The sequence below is a fragment of the Apteryx rowi genome, unplaced genomic scaffold (assembly GCF_003343035.1).
Source record: "Apteryx rowi isolate R43461 unplaced genomic scaffold, aptRow1 scaffold_492, whole genome shotgun sequence".
Classification (NCBI taxonomy): domain Eukaryota; kingdom Metazoa; phylum Chordata; class Aves; order Apterygiformes; family Apterygidae; genus Apteryx; species Apteryx rowi.
This window is the reverse complement of record NW_020450752.1, coordinates 94,413-116,862: the sequence shown is the minus strand read 5'-3', so window position 1 is coordinate 116,862 and position 22,450 is coordinate 94,413. Positions and strand designations below refer to the sequence as shown.

Below are 22,450 nucleotides of genomic sequence, written 5' to 3'. Positions count from 1 at the left end.
GACCCACCGCCCCCTACCTACCTCCTCACCCCATAACCCACCAGCTTTCCCCTCCCTGCCTGCTCACCCTGCCTGCTACCCCCCCTTGCTTCCCCTCAGCACCCCTTGCCGCGGGACGGCTACACGCAGATCATCGCCGATGACCGAGGACATCTGCTCCCCTCTGTGCCCCGTTCAAAGGTTAGTGTTGGGGAGTCTCCTGCCCGCTGCAGGGCCAGCAGCACCCCACGTGGCACCCGTGGTGCTGCAGAAGGGGACGAGCCGGATGCACCCAGCTCAGATGGGCTCCGGCGCCACGCTCTCCTGGGTGAAGCGGCAAAACGTTGGGTGAGTGGGACAGATGCTTTCTTAAACAGGGCCGTAGCCCTGCTCTGCTCCCCGTTTTCCTTTCAGGCTTCCCCCTGGGGCACCTTTTTGGGAACTTGGGACATGCCCTTGAAAATTCCCCCAGCCAGGCTGAATCTGACCTCCCGTTCAGCTGCCGCAGCGGCGCAGCTCACCGACTGGATCCACAAGTCCACCACCCTGACCAGCGCCTGCAACGGCCTCCGACCGGAGATCACCGGCAAGGTAGGTGCTGCTTTCCGAGAGATCCAAGGAGCGCAGGACATCACCTCTCTTTGCCGAGCTTTGGCTTGGCCTTACAGATGGGCGGGCCCATCTCCGGGTCCAGCTTCCGTGAGCAGATGCAAATAATCGCCCTGGGACACTGCAGTGTGGTCCCTGCACTGTAGAAGCAGGTGAACACTGGGAGAGGATTTCTAGAGATGAGAACGGCCCGTGAGCAGATTTCAGAGGCATTCGCTATAATCCCGTGTCCCTCCTCCTAATATGTGGGTCTGCGCCAGGTCAGGGAAGGGTAGGACARGGGAGAAGGCAGCATGGACGTACTGGTTGAGCGCATGTGGAAGATAGCTTCTCCCTGTGCTGCTTCCCTCTCCTCCCACAGGATGTTTTAGACAGGCTCATTCCTCCCACGTCCCCAGTTTGCGCTCGCTATTAGACCACATCTGGTGCACTYGGTGTTGCAGCACTTGCGCTCGATGCCTGGGCCACCCTCTTGTCTTACTCTCAGGTCTTGGTGTCTCTCTGCCTCACCCTTAATTTGAGGTTGTCCCCCCTGCTACTGGCAGCAGGGTGCCTGGGCCGCCGCAGCTGCCACTGGGCCAGCAGGAGGAGCTCACAAGCCGCTGCTCTCCTCCTGGAGAAAATCATCCTAGAATAGGAACTGCCCTGACATGGAGGTGTTCCCCAGAGCCCCCCCAGCACCCCACTTCAGTTCAAGCTTCTCCCGGGGGAGCTCAGCAGCGTTTCTTCATCCCTTGGCAGCCTCAGCAGACCAACCCCTGCCTGTCTGCCGAGGATTCAGTCCTCCCCACGAGCCTAGCGAGGAGCCCAGCCCCGCAGCAAACCCTGCCCGCGGTAGTAGGCCTCCTTGGGTTAGTCCAAACCCCTCCTGCCATAGCATCTCCATCCTGCCAGTCCTCCCGTTCGCTTCCCCCTTCTCTCGCTACCCCCACATCCCCATCTTTGCAACATGAGCCTATCACGTGTCTTCCTCGCGCAGCCCCAAGAGCCTTGGTCAGACACGCAAGACACCAGAGAACCTTCCAGAAAGGCCACTCGAACATCTAGCAAGGGCATCCAGATTCCCCAGCTCTCTCCCAAAATGCCACTGGAGGAGGAGCTTGGCCATGAAGCGGGAGCCATGGTCGGGGTGCCGCTCTCTCGCAAGCTTGGCCGCCTGGATGTCCGGCTGAGAAAAGAAGTATCACCAGAGATCCCAGCTTCACGCCAGCCTCACTCCAAGCAGGCCAAGCACAGGGTAGACATCCCAGCTGAGGTCCCACTCTCCCGCCAGCCCGCTTTCACGGATCTTAGACTCAGGGATGCCATCTCACCCGAAATCCACTCTACTTCGAGGGAGGCTAGTCCTCAGCAGGCCACCTCGGTGGAGGTCTCCGCTCCAAGCTGGTCTGGCTCCGTAGAGACCAAACCCAAGGGGGGTAGTTCATGCAGTCTCACAGTCTCGCCTTGTCCTGGGCCAGTGGAGGCCAGTCCCCGAGGAACCACCTCACCTGAGGCGCTGGTGCCCAACCGCTCTCCCTCCAAGGCTGGCTGTGCCTCCAGGACACGGAAGGGGATGGCCAAGAGAGAGAAGAGCGTGTCCCCAGAGCGGGACGGGTGGACAAGGCGCCTGCCGTGCTCTGAGGACAGAGAGGGACAAACACCCCACTCGGGCCCAAGCACGAGACCAGGGCAAACGCCTCGTACGCGGTTTTGAGCCCTTCTTGCTCTCCTCGCTCCCTCCCCCTGGCTGCCGGCACTTCCCCTCCCCTGCGTCTAGCACAAACCATCCACCCCTTCATCCTGCTGGCAAGTAAGAGGCTCCAGCTGGGCGAGGCGAGCAGAGCCGCAGGACACGCAGGCTCCCCGGCACTCAACGGCTGGGAACGCGCTCACACCCAAAAACCGCTTTTCCACCTAAGCCTGCGTCCAAGCCTTAGCGATGAAGGAGAACTGGTTCAAAGGAGCCCCAGCAAGGCAGACAGCACTACGCAGCCAGCATTTGTGTTTTCACGGCAACCAGAAAAATAAAAGTAAAAAAAATAAAATAAAAAATTCCCCGTCCTTTGGTTTCAGCAGCTGATGGTCAGTGCCATTAATAACGGCCCAAGCTCAGGCCCTCCGGCAGCGTCAGGGCTGCCTGCGCGGTGCTTTCGTGTCAGACTGGGGCAGCCTCAGCTTCCCTCTGCGTGTCCTCACCAGGCTGCAGCGCAGCTCGCCCAGTACTGTCTAATGGTAGAACGGTGAGACCAGCCCCCAAGTGTGGAGCTGTTGGCACCTCACCTAGCTTCTCATCACGCTGAGCAGCAGAAATCCAGCTGTTGGCTGGTTACATTAACACAACTAACCAGTCTCTTACAGGGTGGGGGCAGAGCCAGGTTTGACTTTGTTTTCATCACTAAGAAACTGGTAGAAGCTGGTTCTCCTCCGGTTATGGGACAGCTCCAAGAGCTCCAAGGCAGCACTTGCATCCCCCTTTTCACAGGAAGCCCAGGTTGCCCAGGCTGGGACTGTTTGCAGAAAGGAAATAAAGTCTGTGAACGCACAAGAGATGCGGCAAAGTCCAACTTCGTTAGCAGCTGGCATGCACCACAGACTAACTCATTAGCAATCAGAAGAGGCTTCCAAATAAAAGCCATTTCAGCAACTGCAGGAAGTAATTGGTTTAAAGCTAAAATACATTAGTTTTCACCCAGGAGATCCCTCCTGCTGGGGCTTAAAGCTATACTGAAAGCGATTCAGCAGTAAGTTTTCTCTCTCTAACATGATGACAGCAGACAGTTTTTCTTCCTTCATGGTATCTCATCTCTAAGGCTTCGTGTCCCCTCAGGGCTAGGGTGCCTTCTGCTAATTAAAGAAGTGGCAGATTTGTTAGGGCCGCTAGGCAGCCAAACGAACTGAACAAGTGGGAGGGAAAGGGGCTTAGATCAGCAGCAGAAGCAAAAGCAGTCGGGTGAAAACAATTCTGTCTGGTGCAACTGATCTCTGAAAACGTTTATCAGAATAGCTCCCCTCCTGCCACTTGAGGTCTCCATCAAAAGCTGGATGATGAGAGCAGATGTTCCTGATGAAGCCATCATTTTGCTGGCTGCTGATGTGAACGGGAAGGAGGATCCTTCCTAAAGCAGAAAGCCAAGACCCTCGCTGGGACATAAAAACGAGACAGAGCTCCTGATGAGGAGCATCCTCTTTGCAGAGCTGAGGTGCTGGGGGACATTAAAAGYCAGCAAATTTGAGCAAGAAGCTCTTGCCCTAGATGTTGCACAGGCATTTGTACCACTGCAAGTAAACAAGGTCCCAAAGGAAATTCCTCCCTGCTGGGTTGGCAGTATTTCACAGCCAGATCAACCCCACACCCACAAACTCCAAAGGTCAGGAATTATACCTGGCTCTATAAAAAGGAAAAAAAAAACAAAAAAACAAACAAACAAAAACACCACCACAGCAAAGACTTTGTTTTTCCATCGCTCAGCTTCTCCGGGAAGCTGTGACTCCCTTAATCTCAAAGCAAACCCCCCTTTCTCATCCTATTTCTCCTTAGTCAATATTGTGTCAAAGAAACCCAAAACAGTAACCCAGTGGCTATTGAGTGCGAAAGATCAAGGCTGCTTTATTGCAATGGTGGACGAGTTACAAACAAGCAGTGACACAAGAGCTGGTGACAATGCACGACGGGAAAACCGTATCGCTCCCAGTCATTTTAGAGACAGGAGAACGCAGGGAAAAAACAGGATGTGTTCATTGGCAGGGGCTCCAGAGCCCCCAGGTTTGCCGAATCACCGCCTTTTCAGTGATAAGGAGTCAGGACAGAACCTCTGGAGGTCTGAGCGCGACCGCCCAGCCTGCCCCTGCTCACCGCTGCCAGCCTTGGAAAGCCCAGGGCTGCGCAGCCRGTGCTACACCCCGGATGGCACCAATTACCCATTCCCCTCACGGGCGCTGGCGTTGGCAGCTCCATCTGCTCTCCCTCCCCTAGGACAGGGTGCCTCAATGGAGATGGTTGTCCTGCACCAGGCCTACACACACACTACCAGMGGCGCTGGCATCTCCTTCCCTGAGCCCACTCGGACCTGAGGGGACACAGAATCAGCATTGTCTCAAGCTTTGGGACAGAGCAGRGAGAAAAAAATGCACCGGAGTTTGTCCGAAAGAACAGTACTGAGTTAGGCAGTTCTCTGCGAGTGCTTGAACATACTGGAAATCAGCTGTTAACTTGTGCCCAGCTCTCTGTGGCTATTCAGGTATCTGGTACTTGAGGAGACACCCTGGCCTGTCCCCCCACCATCAAAAAGGCAGTCCTGGGCTAGCTGGGCAGAGCACATCGTCCGGGCTAATGATAAGCAACTCTGATCATCCACAAAATTTGTGAGGAGGGGAAGTGTCACCTTCCCYAAAGATTTATGGTTACTCAGGAGTCTGTCCTCCTGCCTCCCTCTCCACATCCTGAGGTGGGCCAGGACAGACAGACCAGATCTTCCAGAAAAGGGTGGCCATCAACCAGGAGATGCCTTCACATTGCCGCGAGGCCAGCAGAGGAGAGCAGGGTCAGGACAAGGACCAGCACGCCAGACTGGTTGACTTGGGGAATCTTGAACCCCTTCCCCATGTCCCATGCCTACCAGGAGAGAAGAGACACAGCAGTTAGGATTTCCCATTCAGGAACTGAGACAACTCCCAGATGGGACAGATCTCCAGAGCCAGGGATCCACTGCAGGGAGCGGGCAGGGTTAATTCAACAGGACTAGGATAGTCCCTGATGGGGGATATACCAAAGCAGGTAAGAAGGCAACTTTTGGCAACTTTTCTGAAAAAATCTAGCAAGACCACCCCAAAGCACTGAGTAGGAATCAGGGGGAGGGCTACAAGTGTCCCATCACTACAGGGATCTCCTGGGATGTAGGCACGCATGCACCAGGCCAGGGGAGAAGTTATTCTTCACCAGTTCCCCCCTCATCCACCAGCAAAGCTGCCCGTGAGCTCTCCCTAATCCACAACAGTCGCAGCGCACCAGGTTCACTTCGAGAGTGGCAGCTGCTCTTTGCTTGCTTCACTCCTGCTGACAGAAATAGGTTATGAAGTCCTCGCACAAGCCACAGATCCAAGGCAGCAGTAACACCCCCGAGGGCACAGCTGTACAGGTGGGAAGGAGTCTCGGCCTCCAGCACGTCCATGTGAACCTCTGGGGTACAGTGCGAGCTGCAAAGAGCCGAGCTGAGCCAAGATCACAACGGAGGACAGTGGAATGACAACCCAGAGCTGGGAGTCTCTCAGTTTCCAGGTGTCAGGTGGATTTTGAATCTCTCGCCTAACTTTGGTCAAGTGTAAGTAAAAGCCGGGTTGCTCAGCGCAGCACTGTGGAGCACGCACCTTGTCCCAGCCTGCCAGCAAACCACTGGGAGCTCAAAGAGGAGAAGAACCTGGGGCAGAGCCATTAAACAGAACCCGATCCCTGCTTTCTTCCTTTCTGTTATCTGACGGGCTGCGCTGCCAAGCTCAGCCAGGGGCCAATGCTGCTGGTTACATTCTCAGGCATTGGAAGACAATTTAATTGGCATCTTGATACATATGTGCAGTCACAGACTTCAGCACACATTCGACTCATGATGCTCTGAACAAGCAGCCAGTTACGACTGCTCCATTTGCCTGACGACATCTCCATGAGCAAGCAAGGCTCAGCTTGCTGCAGGCCCCACGCGCAGAGACCTCATCTCACGTAGAGCGCTTGAAAAGTGGTATAATGAGCGCTCACAGCACTGCTGGTCAGACACCGTCTGCCCCGAGGACCCACAGAGTGGGTTCCTTCCACAGAGCGGGCTCCTTCCGCAGAGCACGGGGCTGTCATTCACCCGGAACGGCTGGACCAGGCGCCTCCCGGCACTCTGACATGAGCATCTAGTAACAGTTGCTCTCAGGTGTAGGATGCAAATATAACATCCAACAGTTTGAGCGCACAAGTCGCGTGTTTCCACGCTTGAAGCGCGGGAGCCTGTCAGCACACGCAGAGCAAGCCCATGTCTAAAGCCCTGCTCTCCACATGGTGCTCCCTCCCTGGAGCAGAAGGATCGTGTCACGCTCCAAGCCAGCTGCCTTTGCAATTTGCTCCTGTAAAACCAAATCTATCTGGAGCTAGAGAAACACAAAATCAACTACAAAAGCAGCACGTCTTGTACTGTTCCCAGCTCTGCTCTCCAGCTCCCCCTCCTTTGTTAAACACAGGAAGTTTGGCTGAACCGAGCTGATTGTTCCAAACTTCAGCCCAGGGCAAACATCACAGGTTACTTCTGAGCAGAGCGCACTTGTCTCCAAGCCACTGTTACATGTTTTACGGGCTCAGTAAATAGCACAAAGCACTTGGAAGATCACAGCACAACAGCTGCGTTACCAGCCTGAGCTAATGAGCAAAGGGTGTCACTTCTGCGGCACTTGAGTCTGTGGTTCTGCAGACACTTCCGCTCAGCTGTAACGTCTGCTCCCTGCCACCCCTGTTATCCCAGATCCACTCCCTGCATGGCCCCGCAAGCAGCTGAGGAGGTGACACAGGGCAGGGGGAGATGCTTCAGCAATCCTTGCCGCTAGGAGAAGTATCAGCGTAGCGATGCTCTTTGTGACTTAGACGTACCCAAAAATAGCGCCTCATTTCTGAAGCATTTTAGGTGACTAATTTCCATTTCCAAGGGCACCTTCCCAAATACCACACACGTCACTCCCTCCGCCAGCAGACGTTCTCCTTCTCTCACCCCACCCCAGGCGCGTGCACACACACACACATTCCCCTCGCAGAGGCTACTCACAAGGTGGCGGATTCCGTTCCAGGTGTGGTAGGAGAGGGGGAAAGCCAGCGCAAACTTAGCRGAGTAGATAAGAGCAGGCCCCAGGCTGAGCGACTTCACCATCGCCAGGTAGTGGGGAAACTGCTCTGGGAGGACCAGGGCGGCCAGACCGAAGAGGGAGACCCCTGAGAAAGACAAAGCCACCAGAAGTGTTACCAGCACCTCACTGCCAGCAGAGACACCCAGGCCAGCAGGAGCACCCTGCACCCGAAAGCCCAAGGCCTTAAAGGAGGACACCAACTCGAAGTGTCACCACAGTGCTTACATCCTCCCCGGCCCCAAAGCAATATAGCTCACAAGTTTTGCCTGGGAGCAGTTTTGTGCCCGTTTTTTTCTTGATGAGCTACGCCTACACCGAAGAGCAATTCAGACAAATCCAACAGACGAATCCGCCGGCTCAGCCACRTACCCCACAACTTCAGAGAAGGCAGCGGGGATAATTGTTCTGGTTTCACTGGTGAGACCACCCCTATGTTTCTGGTTTTGTGACACAGCYGTAACCAAACCAACAGCTCATCATGGCTAACAGAGGAAGGAGGAGGGAGACRGGCTCTCCCTAGGTAGTGGCAGTGTCAGCCGCGCTGCGACAATGTACCCTAGGGTGGTGAGAGGACTCAAACTGGGGCAGCAACGCACTGAGTCCGGGTCCTGCACCAGGGGCTGCATTACTCATACAACACCCTGAGAGTAAACTGGCACGAGCTCAGATATTTGCAGCCAAATCAGCCCAAATTCAAGGTTAAAGGGATGATCAAGGTTGAAAACATAAGATGGCAGCTCTTCACTGAAGTCCTCAGATCTGCATTTCAGGACAAAAATCACTCCGTTGCCAGCCACTGATAAACGTGCCAATTTAGCGAGACGGCCTCAGCGGGGGAACGCTGCGCGCGGCCCGAGCTAACATCAGCAAAGAAGCCAGGAAGCAAAGAGACGGTTCGACAGAAGTGGCTGCGCTAGCTGGAGGAGCCACGGCAGCGTCTCCCTGCCGTTTCTAGGCCGAGAGGGTTTCTCCAGATGGCGCTGCCGAAAGAATGGGAGTGATCAAAGCGAGCGGCGTCAGCCAAGTCGCGATTTACCCTCCGTTCAATAGCGCCTGATTGCGTGGCAGCGTGCGAGCTCGAGTGCCTCGGCTGAGGCCGGCGCTGGCGGAGAGAGAACCAGCTGCTTCCCTGCTCAGCCACTCGTCTCTTCAACGGCCTTTGTGTTCGCCCTGCAGAAAGTGCAGGAAGCCAGAGGCTCCTGTAATTACAGGCCTTGCTAGAGAGGAGATTAACGCTTCCGCTCTTCCTTCTGGCGTCAGGGCTGTTGAGCTGTGCTCGGCCGAAGGGATTCTCCTTCATACTCTAAGCCTGGGAAGCAGCCGTTTTTCCTTCCAATACCAGAGTTTGATAGATGGCTCCTTTATAAGGAAGCAGAAAGGGCAATGGTGAATCTGCCAGCTTGGTCCGTCTGACAGCAAGCTGGACAGCTCGGACCGTTGGCAGAGACAGCAGCGCACAGAGTCAACTGGAGATACTGTGCCTCCGCCGCTCCCAGCTCCGGGCCGAGCACGCAGCAGACACAGTCCCAAAGCTGGGTGGTGCCAGCGCACAGCCGTTCTGGCCAGCACCGCTGCCATGTAACGCCCTGGATTGGTGCACAGAGCAGGGCACGCAGCCCACCTCGAAGGAGCCAGCTGGGCTCACAGGCTGCAAAGACAACTGCTAAAGTCACCTTGCTGCCGCTCGGAGCGGTAACCAAGCACACAGCCATTTGCTGCTCTCCCGCAGAGGATGCCCAGGCTCTTCGACGCGGCAGAGCCGGGCCCTAAGCTGGCCGGCAGACGGAGCACACCCTTGGAGAAGGGCCAAATTCTCTCCGGAGCTCTGCTGTGTGGATGCAGGTGGAGAAGGGCTCTCAGGTGCTCTTTTCTGAGACCTCAGTTTCCACTAAAATTAACCTCTGCTAAAGACACAGCTCCCACTGGCATCAGCTGGTGTGGAAACTCTCAGAGCTGCTCAGAAATCAGAGCCTCAAGGTTGGAAACCATGCGCCTCGTGGGAGGCCATGCTGGAAAGGGCAGGCTGGGGCCCTCACTGTTTCCTCCCCATCTACCCAGCTGCACGTTCAGGATGAACACGAGTCCTCAGTTTGTCACACATCCTTTTTGAGCCCCCTCACTCTCTTCCCTTCTGCAAACACCAACCCAGCTCCTCCAGCTCAACAGGAGACTCTGAGCTACCAGACAAGCACCTTCCTGCTGCCATGAGAGGGCATTAATGGAATCAAAACAGCCTTTCACTGTTAGACATTGGATCACTTAGTCAAACCAYGCGAGTCAAATCACTGGTGGGGGGTTATCAGCTTTGATGAAAGTGCCACTTTCTCCCCCCACCAGCATCTCTGGGAAGGCAGCAGCCACTCACAGGAAGCTCAGAAACGCCACCTGTGCATACGGAAAATCATCAGGAAACTCTGCCTTTCTGGCAGTCCTTCCCTCAAACAGAGCCTCTTGTTAGGGCAAACCAGGAAAAAACAGTCACAGAAGAGAAGGTCTGAGAACTGGAGCAGCTAGTCAACTTTTTTCAAGCTGGGGGAGGTCCAGGAGGAAACAGTGTTTGGAGTCACAGAGGAGGAAAGGTCACAGCGCTACAAAGGCTATTAAGGATTTCACTTATGGGCGAGCACCACTCCCTTGATGGGACTGGAGCGACTCACAGCACAAGGAGCCTCAGGCACAGATACCCAGGGGATGGGGAGATATTAGAGGGCAGAGAAAGATGGAGGGCAGGAGAAAACCTGTTGCTGAAGCCAACACCATGACTTGGGATAAAGGGGAGAAAACAGCCAACTGGAATCCCATCTTCAAATCAGCAAGCACCACCGAGAGGTCTTCACTCCTGCAGCCCCCAGCCCGCCGATCRCCAAGAGCAGCTCAGAGATTCACGCACCTACGCTCAGCGCAACGCCGGTGCCCCGATGCGTGATGGACATCGCCATGGGCAGAGACCACCTGCAAAACAACCAACCTCATCAGCGAGACAGGGCACAAAGGTAGAAAACACAGTATTAGAGACGCTTCCACGGCAGAAGCACAAAGCAGGGCCCATCTATTCCTAGACAGCTCTGTGCTGCTGGGCGGGTATTTCTGCACTCAGAATTATTCAAGGAATCCAGCCAGAGCAAAAGGGGAAAGACGGGGGAATGTGCAGAGGCAGCTTGGGAATGATAAATGCCACTGGCACGGGTTTGGGAAGGGGAAGGGCTGAGTCTGCTGAGAAAGGAACAGGAGAAAACTGCAGGGCTCCTGCAATTTAGGAACGAAGGGAGCAGGGTTCAGGCATCCAGACATACGGATAAACGAGGGAACCTTGAAAAAATGACGGAAGCAGCCCAAAAGAAACTGTYGTCTCTGCAGAGGGAACCTGACAGCCCGAAGTTGGCCTCCTGCCTCCACGCCAGATTTTTGCCAACTCCAGAGCGGGACACACTGTTCCGCACAACCACCCTGTGCAGAGGCTGCTGCCTTTCAACAGCATGTTTGAAAACACTCCCTGCCTTTGGGGAATTTTACCTGCTCTCACAACCCCGTATGAAAAAAGCGAGTTTCATCAACTCCATGACATAATTGGGAATGTGATCCCCCCGCCGTACTCCAACACCTCAAAGCTCAGACTGTCTGTAGCGTCTCCCCACCCTGTGCCTCCGCTGCAAGGCCAGCGGGAACGCGCACAGCCCTCCCACCCAAGGGTGACACTGAGAAAGAGTTTGGCCCCCAAGCTACGCATCAAAGCCCAGAAGTGCCACCGGGCGAAGCCGAGGAGGCTGACGAGTCTCTTACTCGTAAATTGTGATGTGAGGGGACAAGGGGCGATTGGACTTGGTGTTCTTATCCCAAAAGCGGGCCATCTCCTCCTTCGCCGTCGTTCCCATGGGGACAACACTGTAAAAGAGAGGAGACAGGATGCGCAGAGAGACAGGCAGCGATTTACCCTTCCCCGCTCCGCTGGGCAACGCCGCAGTGGCTCTCCACCCTCGCAGCATGCGAGTTCCCCACTGACCTTGACAACAGCAATAAAAAGAACGGTTCCAGCTGTGTGCAAACACGGGTAAGGAGAGGATCACTGCCAGCTCTCCACAGTTTATAATAATACTCAGGATGGGAAGCCGCTGTTGCGTTAAGCTCAGTTCTGTATTGAAATCCGTTCAGCCACCAGAGCGATACCACCCCCCCCCCCGCCGCCCCAAATCAGAGTATAGGATATCAGATAACGTATTATATAATACTGATAACATGCAACCTGCTCTTTACTGCCACGGTAATTGCACCCTGTACCAAATAAAGAGCTTGTAATTTAATGTTCCTGAGATTACATAGCAATTACACTTACAGCCCAATTTAGCAGAAAATAACTGTTTCTCCCTAAGCCTGGCAGCACGAAGCACARGAACAAGGGGGCTTCTGCTGATCCTCGCTCCCATCAGGTGCAAAGTTAACGTGCAGTTGTCACAAAAAGCGATCCCAAAGGGTAACAGCGGTACTGCCTCCTCCGCGACATGCTCAGGCCCACCCTCAGCACCCAGCCAAGCACTTCCTTCATCTCCGTATACAGCCCCAAACCTACGAGGCAGCACTTGCCTGTCAGTAAACAGGCCGTGCACTCACGACGGCGTGACGTGGTAAGTACCCAGGCGCTACATGGCATTGACTGATCAGAATTACTAAGCGGATAGAGCGTACACATGCACCAAAGCTTCAGATGGGATCCCCCAGGGAAAGAACTTAATCCCGTTACTCTCAATAAAACCTCAAACTCACTGTCGCGCAGAAAGGCTGGGGCCAAGCCGAGCCAACAGGCATCGCCGTCCGACACATCTGCAAGAGAAAATAGAAAAGCTCTGTGAGTGCCAAATAAACGCCCGAAAATGCAAGCAACACGGGGCCAGGGCAGGGGATTCGCCATTTCAGTGGTTCATGTCTTAAATATCAGTCCTAACATGAGAAGACCTGGGCTGTTCTTAAATCTTCTAGCTGTAATACTGAGCCTAGCTCCTAAATAGAGTCTCCAGGCTCTGCCCAGGGCTTCATTCTTTACAATATCCTATAATTAGTCTACCCAGCTGCAATACCTTGTTTATAAGACAGACATAAACAGCACTCTAAGCTCACAGCTACGCTGATGCAGTCCATTTTTCACTCTCGCTAAAGCAATTAGCGGGGCGGGTGGTACGTGTCCCCAGAAAGGTGCATCTGCCAAGCGCCGTGAAAAGGGCTGGTTCAGGCTACAGCCACCCAAGTGTCTAAAATAAAGATATCAAACCCCCCCCTTCCCTCTAAACACTTGTTTTCATTACACTGTTTCACCACCACCATTCGTTAAGCTGTAAGCATTAGAGAGATGACAGGTCACTGTCACAGCCCAGCGCACACAGCATTTCAGTCACACCAACACTTCGGGCGGGAGGTAAAAAAGGGATTTTATGGTGTCCAAAGGAGTGGGAGCTATTCTCTGCAGATCAATTGTAGTAATTGTGACTTTGACATTCAAGGGCATTTCTCCAGGAACCGGGGTAGAGAAACAGGCCCCCAGTCCAGCTACAGCTCAAGAGTTTGCAGATGTGGGCTGGAATCTACAGCACCCGCTCGCGAACGCTCCTGTCAAGGACAAAGCATAAAAGACAGCGCGGCATTTCCTGATGACATGATGAGAACAAAGTGTGTAATAATGTTTGGCACATTCATCTGCAGCACAATGACAAACATTAATTAATCTGCTCAAACACACCAGCATCTGTACCGGCATCTCCCACTGTTTCATTAACAGCAGTAGATAAACGAAGCACTAGTGCTCTTAAATTGTTCTACAGCCAGTCTAGAGGACACGCTAGGAAAAACATCTGGAGGTCAGATCTTCAGCAGGTGTAAATGCATAACAAAAGTCATTCTTATTATCCACTCCGAGTTCCTGTATAAATGATCTATAGGATGTTTCCTTTTAAAATCCTCCCTCGCGTTCAAAGGCTGGACTTGAAACACAGCAGATCTTCAGAAAAGCATCCAATCTTGATGCACGAATTTTCGGCAATACGGAATCCACCCCGATTCCCAGGTCCCTGCACTAACATGTATGTCTTACTTCTAGTTTGAATTTGTCTGGCTTCAACTCCTGCCTACTGAACAGTGCCACACCTTTGCTAACAGGCTGAAGAGTTCTTTGTTTTCAGTTTTCTACCATTTGTATGCATCCACCTTAAGAAAAAAATCAAGACAGTACAACTTTCTGTTGCACTAAACAGACTCAATACCGAGTCCTGCGCTGCAGTGCAACATTGCCAAATGAAAAGCCCTACCATGGATCTTCTCCAGTTTATCAATGCTCTTCTGGACACATGGGCCTGACAACTATATCAAGAATTTCAGGATGAAACAGTAACAGCTGGACTGGGCCAGACCAAACCTCCACTGAGCCCAATATAATTTCCTACAGCAGCCAACAACAGATCCCTGGAGAGAAGTATGCRAAAACAGACAGGAACACAGCCGTGGCATCTTCCCAGCTTCCAGCCATTTACTGCTCCCAGACTTCCCAAGCCAGACATGGTTTCAGTACCTAATAAATGGACTTTTTTCCTCCATGGCACCGTATTGCCATCTCTCGAATCCCCTAAGTTTTCAGCCCTCACAATGGCAGGAATCCTCAGAGCTTAACCAGACATGGAAAACCACCTCCTTGCTTGTTCTGAGCCCACCACATACTAGCATTATCCAATACCTCCTAATTCTTGGTTAGGGCAAAGGAGGTGAAYGATTAATCTCTATCTGCAGACTATTAATGATTTATATACCTCTCTCATATCCTCCTCAGTCATCTTTTCCMGATTAAGAGTCCTAACCTACTTCGTCTCCCCTTGCACAAAAGCTGTTCCATATCTTTCCCGGGGGTAGGGATGGTGGAAAAAGAGCGAGGGCAGGATCCGAATCACCCACAACATTCAAAATAAAATAAAATCCACAGTACGTTCATATTTTTCAAAGCTAAATTCCCCAACAAGAATCCCCCATCCCTTCAGTGCAATTTTATTTAATTTTATTTTTTTTAAGATGCAAAGCATTACATCTTGCTTCAGTGAAATGAATATTGCTTGCAAAACACAGCCCTCCAGCTAAGCAATCAAGGTCACGCTGTACCAAGGACCYGTCCTCTTCATTATTTATCATTCTCTCAGTTGTTGCATCTTCTCTCGCTCCCCATCCATTAGCTTACATTTTCTTCCAGATCACTCATAAACATGTCTTTTTTTTAAAAAGGAAAATTAGTCCTAAACCAGAATCCTACAGCCCCCCACTAACGGCTTCACAACACAGCTTCCCCCGCCCCTGCATCACACCTGAAAAAGGGTGCGAAAACTAAGGAGACAATTCACTAACAATATAAATTATTCCGGGACTTTACAAAGTACAACTGATTGTAAAGGGCTAGAGAAGGATCTTGCGATGCCGAGCAACTCTGCCATAAAGTGACAGTTTACGTGAACCGTCTATAAACGCACAGCAGCACGCTTGAGGAAAACAACGCTGACTATACACGTAACATCACGGTTCACAACTGCCTTTTATAACTCACAAAGAAGACTTTAGAAGTCCCTGGGGATAGCTCTAGAAAAGCATCATCTCAGTGTCACATGAATAGACGTCTTTAAAATTTATCCTGCAAGACAGGTCTATAAAAATCACTCGGATTTTGCTATGGAGGAGGCAAACGAGCAATGATTATATATGCTTTTTCAACTGACAAGGAGAAGCAGACACCAGATGAAGTTATCCGGCACAGACCTAAAACTAAAAAGATCTACTTTTTTTGCTGTTTTTTTAAACACAGGATGTGATCGCACTGCAGAACTCGTTCCAGCAGGTATCAGAGGCGTTCTCATCTCCTGCTGCTGGCGGAGTCTCGTTTTAAGCAAACTGGCACACATCACACAAAGCTTTCCACCAAAGCACGACGGCCCCATTTTTATTTCAAGAATAAAAGCCAAAACACCGTTTCAACATCAACATCGAGAAGAATATCGAGAACTGGGGCCTGGGAGGAGGGAGGTCACAACCTTGAAGAAGCAGAAAACTTTCTGGTGGGGGTTTTAAATTTGAAGAGGCTCCTTCAGTTCAAACAAGGACAACTCCCTCCCTCCCTGGGCTCCACACCACGCACATGCCAGGAAATATCCTTGCATTTGACCACTGAACTCCCTCTGCACCTACARCAGAAGCCACCAGCATCACGTAAGGTGGCTCTGCGAGTTTGGGGTCACCATCCTGAACACTGGCTCTGAAGCTCAGCAACGCAAAGGCGAGAGAAACCCACCCAGGGACTCCGGCATCAATGCCAGCAAGATCCAGAAGAGCAAGGGAAGGGGCAGGATGGCACAGCTGGGAGTAGGAAGGAGCAGCACTGCCCCTTCCAGCAGCAACAAACTCCTAATCTCACCTACGGGCATGTTTATCTCAGCTATAATGTTTAACTCCACCTTTGTAAAAACATCCAGGCCTCGGTTTTGCTCTCACAGACCTCACACCAACAGGAATCAATCTTCTGCTCTGCTACAGCTCCTCGTTTTTTTTTTTTACATTCATGGCCCAAAAGCTAGCTCCTCCACCTTATTTTGGCAGGACAGCATGGTAAGCTGCCTCCCACTTAAGACTATCTCCACGTGAGKGTAACGCTCCAGTGCTTCTCTGCAGCCCCTCTCAGAGCTACTGAATCGCAGAGGAGCAGTGCACAAGGAAGCRAATCCGGGTCTTTATCCTGCTTTAAACACACAAAGCGATAACTCAGAGCCACGGAAGAAAGCTCAGCGTCTGTCGTACAAAGTGAGTTAGCCACACTGTACTTCTGGTTCATATATTTCTGGCTGTTATTTCCACCTTCCCCATCTGACCTGCCCCAGCAGCGTCGGACAGGGGCTTATTCCAAAGTCCCCTCTCCCTGTCCCGATAGCCGCTCAAGGCCGGTGGCTTCTGCGAACAGACCCTTTCCAAAAGTGACCTCAGCACTTACAACCGCTGTCAAAAACCACGGCAGAACATCCTCACTCTCAGGCATCCGGCATCGCCTCACCCGAACCAGCGCCGGAAACAAAACGTCAACAAGTTCCCCAGCCGCACGGTGCCCCCGGGGAGACAGGGAGACACGGGCTGCCGACGGGCAGCGTAACGGGGCCTCGAGACCCGGCGGGCCGAAAACCCACGGCGCGGCGGAGAGGCGAGTTGCTGCCAGTGAGCGCCCGGGCGACGCGGGCCGCAGAGCTGCGGGGCGAAGCGGCGACAGGGGCAGCAGGTCGCGCCCCGGGGGGAGAAGCGGAGCCGGGCCGGGGCCACGCAACGGGCCGGGGCCGGTAACGGATGGGGGCTCGGGGCCTGTGCCGGACCGCGGGCGGCTACCCGCACCGGGGCCAACGGCTGTGCCGGCGGCAGCGCCCGGCCCAGGGTCCCCGAGCCGCGGCAGGGAAGGCTCAGGACGGGCGGCCGGGGCAACCCCGCCCGCGGCGCCGCTGCTCCCGAGGCCGCGGCCCCACCGCGGCGCCCCCCGGCCCGCCCCAGGAGTCACCTCAACGCCAGCGCCGCCATCTTGGAGCGCCGCGCACGCCGGAAGTGGGCGTGACGCACTTCCGTTCCCGCCGTTCCTGGCCGGGAGAGCGGAGGGGGGGTGGTTCACGGGGCTCTACCGGAGCCGCCCAGGCCCGGCTCGCTCTGCCGGCCGCCCTCGAGCCCTAGGAGCGGAGCGTGGGCTGCCCGCTACCTCCCCCCACCCTAGGGCTGCCCGCTACACCCCCCCGAGGCTGGTCGTCACCCCCTGGGGCTGCCGGTTACTCCTCCCCCCGGGCTGCCCGTTATCTCCCCACTCGGGGGCTGCCCATTATTCCCCCCCCCGGGGCTGCCCGTTATCTCCCCACTCGGGGGCTGCCCGTTATCTCCCCACTCGGGGGCTGCCCATTATTCCCCCCCCCGGGGCTGCCCGTTATCTCCCCACTCGGGGGCTGCCCATTATTCCCCCCCCCCGGGGCTGCCCGTTATTCCCCCCCCCGGGGCTGCCCGTTAGCAGGCCCGGCACGGGGTCGGTTCCCTGGGCCGTTTGCCGCCCGCCTTGATGCCTCGGGGGGAGCGCAAGGCCCGTGCCGGCCGTGCATAGCCCCCAGCTCAGCCCGAGGCCCGGTGGCAGCCAAACCCTCGCTCCCAGCAGAGCGCAGAGGGTCCTCAGCGGGTCCGACTGCCCCAAAAACCCGCAGCTGCCGGACAGGTTGCATCCGACCACAACAGCTCTTGGACGTGGGCTGGTGGGAGCAGGACGCCATCGCGGCAGCAGCAGTGTGGCCTTGGGGCTGCGGCAGGGAGCAGCTTCCCGGTGCCTCCAGCCTTCCAGGAGCCCCTTGCCGTACTGCGGAAGCAGGCGGACGCTACCAAAGGAGGGAGATTGTGTTGCTCCCCGAGCAGGAGTCTCCGTCTCCCTGTGCCACCACCTTCCTTTTGCCAGCTGCCAGTTCTCAAGGCTGAAAACTTTGCGTGCAAAATCACGCTTTTGGCACAAACTTTTCGCCCCAAACACTAACTTTCTTTCAAACTGGCCTTCTTGGAGTTTGGCGGAAGTATTTGGGAGTTCATTTTCAATAAATAACTGAAGCGTTGGGTCAAAAAACCCTCAAGGAGAATTGCCCGGTGGGGCAGCATCTCCCAAGAGCAAACACGTCTCGGGGCCCTTAGAACTCTCCATCAGCTCCCGGTCGKGTCAGGCCCTGCCACCCATCGCGCTCCTGGCCAGGGTGATCCTGCTCTGTTCCCTGGAGATCCTGCTATGCGTCCTGCCACCCTGGTGCCCCTTTCCAGTGGCGTTTGCACCGGTGCAGTGCCCTGGGAGGGGGACACACGCCACATGCAGCCCGGCTCGGCTGGCGCAAAGCCGTTTTGTGATGCCCTCGGTCTGGGGAATGTCCCAGGCTGCGCCCACGTGCTGGACCGCTTGGTCCTCCCCAAACCCAGGGAGATGCCCCCATGGCGCACAACGGGGATGCAGCAGCATCCCGAGGCGCACAGTTACCACCAGAGCTGTGTTTTGGAAGGACAGGGATGGGGAAAGGGGTGCCCAGCTTTGCCACAGGGGTTAACATCAGCCCTGGCCTGTCGGCATCGAGGGGGTGGTGGCAGCTTGGTGGGTCCCWGCTTTGCGTGCAGCCAGGACACCAAATAGGGAAGGATTTGCCCGTGATCCCACAGCTGGAGCTGGATGGCTCCGTGCCCTGGGTGACCATCTGTCATCAGGGTGGTAAATCCCCTCCAGGGAAGACAAATATCCCTGTTTCTTCCCCTGTTTTGGCAGGATACATCCTTCCACAGCCAGGGGGCTGCAGGTGCAGCAGGGCTGCCTGGGGAGCCCACCTCCGGTGAGGTTTTCCCCTGTGCCCAAGCACAGCCCCCCTTAGTCTCAGCAAAAGCCACCAAATTGCCAAAACCATCTCAAAGCAGCGTTTTCACCCCAAAATGGACCTGGAGCAGAGTCTCTTGAGAGTCTGCTTGGTTGTAGCTAGCAGTGCTGCTGGAAAGCCCCACGTGATGGGGTAGGACCGCAGACCTAGGGGTGCTGGAGGATGCCCAGAGCTGGATGGTGACCCTGGACACCCCCTGCCCCATGGCCCTTGCACACGCAGGGTGCCGGGAAGCGCTGGGGACCCGCGGCATGGTCCAGGCCCCGCAATCTGGATGAGGCCAGGGTCTGTGTGTCTATCCACCTGCGGGGACCAAGCCCAGGGGTGGCGGCCGGCCAGCGTTGTGTCCCAGGATGCCCCAACTTGTGGCAGAGCCGAGTGGCTCCACGTCCGTGCGTCCGTGCGTCCGTGCGCCCTTGCTCTCCGACTCCGGCCGCATTCCTGCTGAGCCGCCTCCGCCGCGGCAGGGAATGCGGCCGGACAAAGGGCGCTGTGTGCCCGGCTCCCCGCCTGCCACATGTTTTCCCCTCCTCGCCGAACACCAAACAAAATGCCCCCTTTCAGCTCGGGGTGGCCGGCACCCTCTGGCCCCCACCGCCCCGGCTGCCCGGCGCCCATTGGCCCAAGGCCGGGGCACCGCCGGCACCGTTCGGCTCTGCTTGCTCTTAAACCTCGGCACCCATCCTCCCGGCACCCTTCGGCACGGACCGCCGGGCCCCGCGCACCGCCAGCCTTCCCATGCGGCTCGGAGCCGGCCGGTAACAACAACCACCATGTCGCAGGGCGCCTGGGACAGCGGGAGCCTCGTCTTCCTCGCGGTGCTCCTCGCAGCGCTGGGTGAGYGGCCGCTCCGGCAAGCGGCCCCGCGGCGGGGCAGGGATGTGGGGTGGGCGCCAGGGCATGGACTCCCATCCCGTGCCGGTGAGCTGCATTGGGTACCACGCCGGGGCTGAAATCCCGGCTGTGGACGTGGGGCTGGAGCCTGGGTGCAGAGACGGGGACCAGGGCGGGATGCTGGAGGGCAACGGAGGAAGCGGTCAGGGGATTTGGGACCTCCGGGCCGTCAGGACTGGGCTCCTGTGGTGGCCGTGGGGCCAGTGGCCACCCACGCATCTGCCTTCGGGACCGTCGCCGGTGGTGGCCAAGCTCTGGGGCCGTGGGGGTGTTCAGGACGGCGCAGTGCTTCCCACCCTCTGGCCGCGCACGGTCCTAGTTGCCGCACGGGCCGGATCCAGCCAAACCCCAGCAGGTGCCGATGTCCCCTKGTCCCCATCGCCAGGCTGTGCGAGGTCTCCAGCAATAGCCACCTCCCTGGGGTGCTGGGCCCTGCCGGTCCCCCGGCCATGAGCCGAAATCGAGCTGCGGTCCTCGGGGCGATGCCCTGGCGCACAACGTTTCCTTTGAGCACCCCGGGGCGTCCCCTCGGCTGACGCCAGTCCGGCCGCAAACCCCTGCGGGCATCCCGCGGGCGAGCGGAGGCACCCGCCAAAGCCACCCGTGGTGGCACAAAGGGCTGCTGTCCCCCGCCGGCCCTTGTGCATTCACCGGGGCCAACAAAAGCCCTTTAGTGCCGGCTCCGGGTTTGGCACGGGGCCGGCACGCCGGCGCAGAGCCCCAGGGCTAGCTCGAGCAGCCGGCGGTGGCCGGCGTGCCGGGGATCCACACCGGCCACAACCCCGCTGCGCTCCGTGCATCCCCCTGCACRGCTGCCCCCGGTGCCGGGGTGCCCCCGCCAGCCGGGTTTCCCCTCGGCGCGTCAGCGGGACGATGCTGATGCCTTTTCGCCCCCTCGCAGGGCTCTCTCCGACGCTGGCCATCCACGTCTACACGCATCGGGAGGTCTACGGCACCGTGGGCTCCCACGTCACCCTCTCCTGCAGCTTCTGGTCCAGCGAATGGATCTCCGAGGACATCTCCATCACTTGGCACTTCCAGGCCGAGGGCTCCCGGGACAGCACTTCCGTAAGCGCCGTCCATCCATCCGTCCCAGTGTCAGGCCGGTCCTGCCATGCCCGGAGCCGTCCTGACCCCACTGCTTTCCTTCTCGCCTCCCCCCCCAGATATTTCACTATGCCAAGGGGCAGCCCTACATCGATGACGTGGGCACCTTCAAGGAGCGCATGGAGTGGGTGGGCAACCCGTACCGCAAGGACGGCTCCATCGTCATCCACAACCTGGACTACACCGACAACGGCACCTTCACCTGCGACGTCAAAAACCCCCCTGACATCGTGGGCAAGTCCTCCCAGGTCACGCTCTACGTCTTTGAGAAAGGTACCACGCCGGGCCAGGCTTCCCACCCCCCATCCCTGCCTCAGTTTCCCCACCGGCTTCGTGCCCGCCGTGTCCCCGGCTCTCTGGGGACTAAGGAGACCTTGTGTCCCCGCAGTGCCCACCCGGTACGGCGTTGTCCTCGGCTCCATCATCGGAGGAGCCTTGCTGCTGGTGATCGTGGTGGTGGTCCTGGTGTATCTCATCCGGTACTGCTGGTTCCGGAGGCAGGCAGCCCTGCAGAGACGGCTTAGGTGAGCGCAGGGAATATCTGGGGTGAGATGGATCCAAAACGGGGGCTGGCAGGGGAAACTGGAGCAGCGCAATAGCCAGGATCCAGTTTTTGCAGTGGGAGCGGGTGGCTTGGAGCAGGTCGGAGCTGGGGGACCGTGCGCACCCTGGTCCCGCCGGTCTTTCTGAGCTGCCTCTCTGCATTTCTGTGCCCGGTTTAGCACCATGGAGAAAGGGAAGCTGCAGAGATCAGCCAAGGACGCGTCCAAACGCAGCCGCCAGGTGAGCGCCGGGGTCGTGGGCTCGGTTCAGGGGAGACGTGTGTAGGCAAAGCATCCCGTCCTGTGCAGATCCCAGCCCTGTAGCCTGTCACAGGGGGAAAATCCCATGGGAGCAGCCAGGAGATGATGGAAGAGGGGAAAAAGTGGCCCAGGCAAACTTTCCCTTTCGCATTTAGGGGCAAATCCCAGCTGGTGGGAGCTGGATCTCCCCAGCACGGCCGAGACTGAGGCGAGAGGGGCAAAGCGCCCGGGGCGCTGGCTGAAAAATTGGGGTTGGGGGGGTGGCCTGGGTGGCTGTCCCCGGCCCCGACGGTGCCCGTCGCACCCGCAGGCGCCCGTCCTCTACGCCATGCTGGACCACAGCCGGAGCACCAAGGCGGCGAGCGAGAAAAAGGCCAAGGGAGTCCTGGGCGATTCCCGCAAGGAGAAGAAATAGCGGTTAGCGGGCAGGGAAGGTAGCGCGGCGGCGGGCGCTGAATCCCCCCGCACCCCGAAGGTCGTCATGACCATCGAGATGGAGCTGAGGGGGGAGGCCGCCGAGGCCGCCGGCCTCCCGCCCGCCGCCAAGTCCCCGAGCAAGACCAGCCTCAAAAACGCCTTGATGAACATGATCAAGATGGACTCGGAGAAGTGACGCCCGGCCCCGGCGGCCTCTCCCGGCCCCCCCTTCCTCGAGGGAGAGGCCAGGATACGGCCCGCGGGGCGTCCTCGGGGCTCCCCGGCTGCCGGGGAGGAGCGAGGACGCAGGCGGCTCTGAGCCACGGGACCCGGCGAGGAGCGGGGTGTGGTCCTCGCCCAGGGTCCCTCGGCCTCGGG

General features: G+C 56.7%; 3 protein-coding genes across 8 annotated transcripts in view; 1 reads left to right on the top strand and 2 right to left on the bottom strand.

The window, feature by feature from the left end:
- Positions 1 to 1,445, bottom strand: part of LOC112972494 — a 10,548-nt gene extending 9,103 nt beyond the window's left edge. For all 4 annotated transcript variants that reach the window (XM_026079094.1, XM_026079095.1, XM_026079096.1 and 1 more), the window contains exon 1: positions 501 to 1,445. In XM_026079094.1, coding sequence (XP_025934879.1) covers positions 501 to 801 — 301 coding nt within the window. In that variant the 5' untranslated portion in view covers positions 802 to 1,445. The remainder of the gene's footprint in view (positions 1 to 500) is intronic.
- Positions 1,446 to 4,150: 2,705 nt separating this feature from the next.
- SDHC (succinate dehydrogenase complex subunit C) lies at positions 4,151 to 17,039 on the bottom strand. 3 transcript variants are annotated; one of them, XM_026079100.1, is made up of 6 exons: positions 16,982 to 17,039; positions 12,196 to 12,252; positions 11,218 to 11,319; positions 10,328 to 10,389; positions 7,359 to 7,522; positions 4,151 to 5,182 (listed from the first exon to the last, which is right to left on the bottom strand). In XM_026079100.1, exons 1-6 carry the CDS (start codon positions 16,999 to 17,001, stop codon positions 5,078 to 5,080), a joined length of 510 nt encoding a protein of 169 aa, XP_025934885.1. In that variant the 5' UTR covers positions 17,002 to 17,039; the 3' UTR covers positions 4,151 to 5,077. The 3 variants fall into 3 exon arrangements, with proteins under 3 accessions (XP_025934885.1, XP_025934887.1, XP_025934886.1); XM_026079102.1 differs by lacking the exon at positions 16,982 to 17,039 and adding an exon at positions 16,433 to 16,616; XM_026079101.1 differs by lacking the exon at positions 16,982 to 17,039 and adding an exon at positions 12,732 to 13,039.
- A 2,218-nt stretch (positions 17,040 to 19,257) lies between these two features.
- Positions 19,258 to 22,089, top strand: MPZ (myelin protein zero). The gene is made up of 6 exons (XM_026079089.1): positions 19,258 to 19,688; positions 20,647 to 20,813; positions 20,912 to 21,125; positions 21,241 to 21,376; positions 21,575 to 21,635; positions 21,966 to 22,089. Exons 1-6 carry the CDS (start codon positions 19,322 to 19,324, stop codon positions 22,068 to 22,070), a joined length of 1,050 nt encoding a protein of 349 aa, XP_025934874.1. The 5' UTR covers positions 19,258 to 19,321; the 3' UTR covers positions 22,071 to 22,089.
- Positions 22,090 to 22,450: the final 361 nt, after the last annotated feature.